This window comes from Primulina huaijiensis, chromosome 18 (assembly GCF_012295235.1).
Source record: "Primulina huaijiensis isolate GDHJ02 chromosome 18, ASM1229523v2, whole genome shotgun sequence".
Taxonomy (NCBI): domain Eukaryota; kingdom Viridiplantae; phylum Streptophyta; class Magnoliopsida; order Lamiales; family Gesneriaceae; genus Primulina; species Primulina huaijiensis.
The window spans coordinates 6,012,607-6,020,158 of NC_133323.1; the positions used below are offsets into that span (position 1 = coordinate 6,012,607).

A 7,552-nucleotide genomic window follows, 5' to 3' on the forward strand; every position below is an offset into this window, starting at 1 on the left:
CATTCTTTGATTAGTCAATAATAAAGATATATCATTTAGGCAAATTTTATGACATTGCTTAATTACACATGTCGTATTGTGTTTCGATGGACTAATTTGATTGAATTGATTTTGCCAATTTAATTATAAATATTGATTATAAATCAGTCGAGCAAGAGTTTAATATAAATATAATTATCTGATGTATAAATCAGTAGAGCAAGAGTTTAATATAAACTAGCTACTTTGCACACGCGGTGCGTATTTGTACAGTTTTTTTTATGCTTATCGAGGGACTAAAGTGAAATTTGACAAATTATCGAATTAAAAAAAATAAAAACAAAAGTTTTGGTAGAAATAAAAAAAATAAAAACAAAAGTGTAATATTGGTATCACATAAAAGTAAAATTAGAAGAGCAAGAAATAGATCAAGACACTATTTTTATCTCTATTATAGAGATTTTTATAATAGTAATATACAATAGATATTATTATTTGATGGGTAAAACTTATTAAAATTTGATTATAAATCGGGCAAACCAAAAATTTAAGATTTATAATATCAAAACAAGTTCTTCAAGATGTTAATGAGTCGAGGCCCGTTATACCCTATCCACTGTTATGCCTGTTTTTTCCTGTGGCAAAAACTTGTGTGAGACGATCTCACGGGTCGTATTTATGAAACAGATATCTTATTTGAGTTATCGATGAAAAAATATTATTTTTAAGCTAAAAATATTATTTTTTATTATAAATATGGATATATTATCGTGTCATTTCCCGCATGATGATTCGAGGAATCCGATTACCGATTATTCTGAAAATTGAGCATAAAAAAGTTGGTGCGCAAGAGTCCCCCGTGAACTCCAATTCGCGTCTACTGCCTCCACCAAACCGGCGCTGTTCAGGTGATTTCCCTCTTCTTCTTTTTTCCCTTGTTGCTTTCCATCCCGAAGATTCATTAATCTATGTATTTGAGATCTGTAATTAGATCGATTCAACACACACCCCACCCCACCCCACCCAAAAAAAAAAAAAAAAAAATTTGTGTGACGAAAGTAATATGTATGATATGTTGATATCAAACCTTTTTCGGCTACGTTGAATTGTAAAAACGATGGCAGATTGATGTGTCTAAACTTTTGCTTCTTGATTATGGTTGAGTGACGCCCAGAAGAGCATTAATCATGGGTCACAACGACAAGCAGAAGCAGAGGAGATCAAAGAAAGAAAACCGTCAATACTCTCATAAACTACTTCATAATTCTCTCAGGCAAGCAGTATTCAGGCCCATTCACCTTTAAAAAGGTCTTTTCATCTTCGTATATTTATATTTTACTGGCTTGAGTTTCTTTCAGGCATGAAAATGAAGAGTCTTTGCCAACTGGCCAAGGTATGCCCGCAACTTTCATCGTGGGTGTTTTCACTTTTCTGAAGCAAAGGTGTTCGATTATTTGCGTCAGTGAAGTAGTATTAGCAAAGTTTGGTTTTAAATCTTTTTGGTGATTAGTGAGGAGGTACTTGTTGTTTGGACAGCAGTCCAGGAAGAAGAGGAGCCAAGGGGTACCAACATTCAGCTCGCCATGTGGGTAAGCATGCTGCATTTGTTTTATGTTCATGAAGTTGCTTCGTAAATAAATCGTGAATAACTAATTTTATCTGTGACAATTGTCTTTCATTTGGTGAGCTGGAATATTTTCATGGGTCCCTTGAGGTTTTTTCTTTTCTGCCTGGCAGAATGAATTAGATGTTTGCAAAGCATCATTCCAATGCGTAATAATTTTACCGCGGCAGTAATGAGGTGCCTCTGCTGGATGTATAAACTTTCCAGTCTATTGATGTCTGTATATTTTCCCTCATCTATTTGAAAATTCCGGTCTTGGATTCCGGTGTAGTTCTTTGTTATGTTTAAACATGATCCTGAAATTAGAATTTTAGAACTTTATTAATATTTCTGTTTTGTGTGCACTAGGCAGGATGTAGACACGTAGTTAATGGGCAACTCAATAAAATTTCTGGAATAATTGAGGATTAGAACATTGTTGATAATTCTGTTTCCTGGGCAGTAGATGATCCATAGCCCTTGTTGAAAGTTCCTAGACATTTGATTTTTTTTTCTTTCAATTTTTGTCATGTGCCTTTCACACATCCATTGTAGTAAATTGTTTAGTTGATGGATTCAGGATTTTGGTCAATGTGATGCAAAGAGGTGCACAGGACGCAAACTTGCAAGATTTGGATTGTTGAAAGAAAGTATCTGCCTATCCTGAATATATCTTTATCATAAACGAAGAAATGCTCGTGATATTTATTGTATTTATGAGGAAGAGGCATTTGTTCTAATCAAAATCTTAGATAGTCGTATTCTTATATTGAATTCTATATAATGTTTTGCAGGAATTGCGCGTTAGTAGTGGATTTGGTGGAATTGTTTTGAGGTAATTAAACCATGGTCCATGGTAGTCTATTTATTACTTAGGATTATGGTTATGTTCTTTCAGTTTATTTTGTATCTTATGGCCGTACTCTAGCTATTGTCTTGCGTTTGGAAAGACCAGGACATCATCACATTTATTTCCTCTGTAGAGAAAAATGTGTGCTTTTTTCTTGATTTATTCTTCAGCACTGGTTTTTCTTGTGTTTGATCATTTAACATCTCTTGATATAGTAGTTGTGGAATTTAGTTCATGTACATTGATGACATTGAGTTCAGATGATTTACATCAATCTTAAAGGAGTTACATATTTCTATTTGCTTTTGGTCCTATGAGATTGAGTTCTGAACATTTAATTTCTGACATGAAGATGGGGAAAAGGCTGAACAGAGTTGTATATTTTCGTCTGACATTTTATGTCATATATCATGATATGTGTTGCACCAGCACAAGTGCATGATTGGGTGGTTAATGGTTATATTCCCTTGCTTCAGCCCTACTGGGAAACAATGTGTTTCACGAGAAGATCTGGAGCTAATTAAAAGAAAAGGTTTAGCTGTCGTAGATTGCTCATGGGCACGTTTAGAAGATGTACCTTTTGCCAAGCTTCGGTGTTCTGCACCTCGGCTCTGTAAGGATTCAAAACCCTGTGATTTACTAATAGCTTGCATTGTCTATAAATAAGTTGTGTTCCTTGCATTTGATTTTCATGTCAATTTAATTTTGAAAAGTTTGTCATGAATTTTACTTGACCTATTTGAAAGTAGATAACTTTAAATTATTGCAACTCAGTTGCACACACATGATTCCATGCGCTAGAAATCATTATTATCTGTGTAGTTGTTGCTGAATTATGGTAACGTACTCTAACATTGTTCCAGTCAACCTATAATCCAAAAAAAAAAAACGACGGAATAAGAACAAAATTGTGTTTTGGATAGGTGATTTGAAATGCAAATAACGGCTCCAATGAAATTTTGTAGAACATGTAACTGACAGCTTCTATGAACTTGCATGCATGCAAAACATTTGTCGTTTTGGGTTGTATTACATCCCATTTGGAGCGAGCATGTTAATGAGATGTGATTTCTATGACTGAATTATTTGTGGTTGGTTTTTATCTTGTATTGCGTATATGTAATTAACTTGTCGAAAAAATAGGCTTTCTTCTGTTGTTTGCAGTGTGCAAGAAATGACGATCTGATTCCTTATATGGAAACTTGGTGACTTGACTATTTGTTATTGTTTTTCTTCGTTTCGTTATGGTTGGCATGTTTTTTCCAAGTCTCATATAGATCAGTAAAAACTACTGGAGATTCTGGTAAAGTCCTTGCAATTCGTGGTAATCTTCACCATGCTGGAAGTTTTGTTATGGTCGAAATGTGATACATTTTTCACCAACAGAGTCATATTTTCTGCCATCAGGGTGGATAAATGAGGTCGTAATTTATGATTGTCAAGAATTTTTAGACATTCATTGTTAAAATAAATCTATGAAGCACTTTATCACGAGGTCACCGTGCTAGATTCGAAATTTCCACCCATCATTGGGATGATCTCATTGCTTCTTTGTTCTGATTATGTTTTTAGACTCATGCATGAATCTGAACTTGCAGTACCTTGGTTGGTGGCAGCAAATCCAGTAAATTATGGTCGACCTTGTCAACTGTCATGTGTTGAGGCACTTGCTGCTGCGTCGATAATATGGTACTTCTATTGAAACCTTTTCTATGTTACTGTGATTTCATATAAATGGACTGTGTGTTAAAAATTGTTGTTGATCTAGTAGTCTTTACTTTTTCTTTGCTTAAGCTATGTATAACGATTCTTTTACCCACCTCGATGTTTTATTCTTACATCTAATTGCTGCTTCTGCCCTCTACAAATTCTTGGGCTTTCCTTTCTAGTCAAACTATCTGCATGTCATCTTTAGTTATCATGTATTGCAAGCCTGATTCAACTTTACTACCGGAGGATTTGAATTCAGCTTAAAGATGCCATTGCTTACGTCTAGCTCTGGCGTGTCCACTTTGGTGATAGTTTGTTGGCTCATGGTATAAGAAGTTGAACTTGCTTTCGCTGCATTTAGATGAATGAATTTGAAGTTAGGGATTTCAAATCATAATATCAAATCTATTGGTTTGTTCGACAACATCAACTTGATAATGAATTTCAATTCCTAACCGGTTAGTTTTTTAGTCATTTGAGTGGATTCCAAATTCATCTCCACATGGAGGCAGAGTAATTTCAAATCCTTTCCTTTAATACACCAAATCCAAATGCTCTCATCCAAACTCAGCCTTAATTTAGTTGAAACAAAGTGAAAACTCGCTAAAGTATAGTTTGTTGCAGCACTGCGGATTAGATTATTATGCTTGGAAGTTGAAACCATCACCAACTTCTGCGAGAACTCTTTAGAAGTCTCATCCTGCCTCTGCATGCCGTCTTTAACATTTTGAAGAAAAAAAAATCAGTTTATTGTATAAGTTTCGAGCATTTGCTTCTTTGATTCATTTGGTGGCTAGGCACCTCAGGAGTATTTACATTTTATAAGATGGCTAAAATTGTTGTTCTCTTGATTATCGATAACTGACACAATTGTCTAGGTAGGATCATATGAATTCTGATCAATTCAAATTCTAGGCAGAAAAACAGTCCTACTGTCTCTTCATGTCAACCAGTACTTAAAGTTTTCTTTTGCATATTGTGCTACAATGCTTGATTATCCTTCATTAAAAATATTTGGTTCAGTTTTTAAAATTTACCTTTGTGTTGGTTAAGGTTTACATTTATATGTTTTTTAACACATGGAAGATGAGCATAGAANACCCCCCCCCCCCCCCCCCCCCCCCCCCCCAAACAAACATCTCCTCCCCTTTTTTAAGTATGAAATATTTGAAGATAGTTACTGAATATGCACAAGCCGTGCATCTTAGCTGAATTGAAAGGTAAGGTGCATGCATTTAAATTAGAATTTGTAAATTCGACATTGAATTTCATGTGATAGTCATACATCTTGATTTTAGAATGTTCTTATATAACGAGTCTTGTTTTGACAAGACAATTACACCTTAAAACCGGTGGTGTAAAACATGTTGATCTATGCTATGATACAGTCACACCTCCACCCGGCTAAAGCCTTTTAACTAGAGCTGCATGACTAAATTTAAGTCGTTACATCAGATTTTGACTACTCATACATAATTGTATTTGATAGTGGAGAGACGGAAACCGGAGAGCTACTGCTCGGTAAGTTCAAGTGGGGACATGCATTCTTGTCTGTTAACAGGTAATTCTATTTTGCCACCAGCATAATCCACATCGTGCTTTTGGACTTGTGATCATTAATCAATATTAAATGTGTCATCTTAATTTCTTACGAAGTAGAAAACATCCATATTCTCCATTTTGCTGGAGTTGTAATGGAGTGAGTGAGTCCTTGGTGGAGATGATGACAGTGAGCTAGCAACGGCGGAGCATTTTTCAAATTTAAAATTATTTTTGATCGACTTCCCTCTAGTTTAAGCTTATGGCTGTATTTGTATTCTAACATGATACTGAAGCCCTTGAGCTCGAACCCATGTGGACATTATCCTCTTTCACATTTTAGTTAGTTAGTCTTGGTATTTATTTTTGAACCTTTATTACTCCATTTTTGGTCAAAATATGTAGATTTTGATGTTTACTTCTGGGTCCATTGTGTTGTCTCAGCCGACACATGAGAGGGAAAATGAAGATCTAAAATTATTTTTTATCTCCATTTTTTTATGAGCGAGAGATTTTGGTACTAGTGATTCTAAGAGTACACTTCTCTTTTGATAATTTATATGATTCCGTACAAAGTTGTCTTGCTTGCTCGTTCATTTTGATTCATACCTCGGGGGCCGCGAATGGACATAGCGTAAAGTTGTGGAGTTTTGCGCCATATAAGCCATGTTATGAATGTTATTATGTTCGAGGAGTCCTGGCCCCTGGGAACGGGAACTTGGAATTAGTGAATTTTTTTTGTAGGATTGAGGATAGTAGATACTGTCTGCATTTATGTTATGATAATCTGTTGTGAAGTTTTATTGCTCCATGACATTGTCGCTCTTCAGCCCTTTTAAACTGGCCTGAAGTGCTGGTGAATGAATGAATGCAGGGAACTTCTCAAGTCGTACTCCGAATGTCAAAACAGCTCCGACATCATCTCAGTTCAAAACGGATGGCTTTCACAAGAAAAGCCTCAAACTTCAGATGGCCACTCAGCTGAAAAAGGTATTAGACATTAGTTACAACTTACAAGATATCAAGATTGCTTTCTCCTCACCAGGGGTTAGGGCAGGATAGAGCAGGTTGGACCCGCTAATTGTAGTAATGGCTTAATGCAAAGAGTTGTGAAACTTGTATCTTTTTCTTAAAATCGTGTTCAAAATTTAGATTTATCTTCTCTAACATTATCTAACCAACCGGGCTCATCCCAACACCTTACTATTACTCACTTTTGAATTCTGAGTAGAAATCATGGATCGTTAGCTTACATGAAAACATTCTCTGCTATCTCAGAAGTGCATTCAGAATCTAAAGACGACAATGATGGAATGTCCAACAGTTCTGAGGACGACGGGCTTCCTCCACTGGAGAGAAATATGAACCATTTGTATTTGGAGGAAAGCGATGAGGAAAGTGAATGAAGACTATGCCATTTATAGACTACTACATTGACAAATGGGCTATTCTCGGGCATTCCTTGTGGATGGATCATGCGTGTGTAAGGTATTGCACCTTCAGCTTGGCTTGGTCCCTTGTGTGGTGTCAAATGTTATTTTTGTTTCTACTGATGATATCTTCTCTCTTTTTATGTTTTGCTATTTTGGTATTTGTTTTACTCAACCACTTTCCTGGTTGATGGAATCCTGTTCAGCTTTTAAAAAATTACTTTTGTTCCCCTCGAATTTCAATACTTTTAAAACAATTTTTTTAAACAAAGTACCAAAAAATTTGGAGTACAAAAACTTTTGATTTATGCCAAAATTTTGTTAAAGCTTGTGATAAAATGTGAACTGATTAAATTTGAGATTAAAGGTAGATTTCTATGTTATTATATTATTCTACAAAATATCTATTATATGATGTAGAAATTAACTTTAAATTTTTTG

At 35.2% G+C, this 7,552-nt stretch overlaps 1 protein-coding gene across 4 annotated transcripts; it reads left to right on the forward strand.

Moving 5' to 3' along the window:
- Nucleotides 1-755: 755 nt before the first annotated feature.
- Nucleotides 756-7,346, forward strand: LOC140964776 (uncharacterized). Of its 4 annotated transcripts, none has more exons than XM_073424709.1 (11): nucleotides 756-887; nucleotides 1,154-1,252; nucleotides 1,338-1,372; nucleotides 1,516-1,568; nucleotides 2,163-2,228; nucleotides 2,377-2,417; nucleotides 2,909-3,045; nucleotides 4,031-4,121; nucleotides 5,632-5,703; nucleotides 6,556-6,671; nucleotides 6,960-7,346. In XM_073424709.1, the coding sequence occupies exons 2-11, from the start codon at nucleotides 1,167-1,169 to the stop codon at nucleotides 7,085-7,087; spliced, it is 825 nt and encodes a 274-aa protein (XP_073280810.1). In that variant the 5' UTR covers nucleotides 756-887; nucleotides 1,154-1,166; the 3' UTR covers nucleotides 7,088-7,346. The 4 variants fall into 4 exon arrangements, with proteins under 4 accessions (XP_073280810.1, XP_073280811.1, XP_073280808.1 ...); XM_073424710.1 differs by having other exon boundaries at nucleotides 1,519-1,568; XM_073424707.1 differs by having other exon boundaries at nucleotides 762-887; nucleotides 1,144-1,252.
- Nucleotides 7,347-7,552: the final 206 nt, after the last annotated feature.

Excerpts from the sequence above, each read along its gene's own strand:
- LOC140964776 (XM_073424707.1), top strand. The coding sequence starts at position 764 with ATGATGATTCGAGGAATCCGATTACCGATTATTCTGAAAATTGAGCAT. Across the intron at positions 1,569-2,162 it reads ACATTCAGCTCGCCATGTGG|GATTTTGGTCAATGTGATGC; the intron begins GTAAGCATGCTG and ends TGATGGATTCAG. Across the intron at positions 4,122-5,631 it reads GCTGCTGCGTCGATAATATG|TGGAGAGACGGAAACCGGAG; the intron begins GTACTTCTATTG and ends TGTATTTGATAG.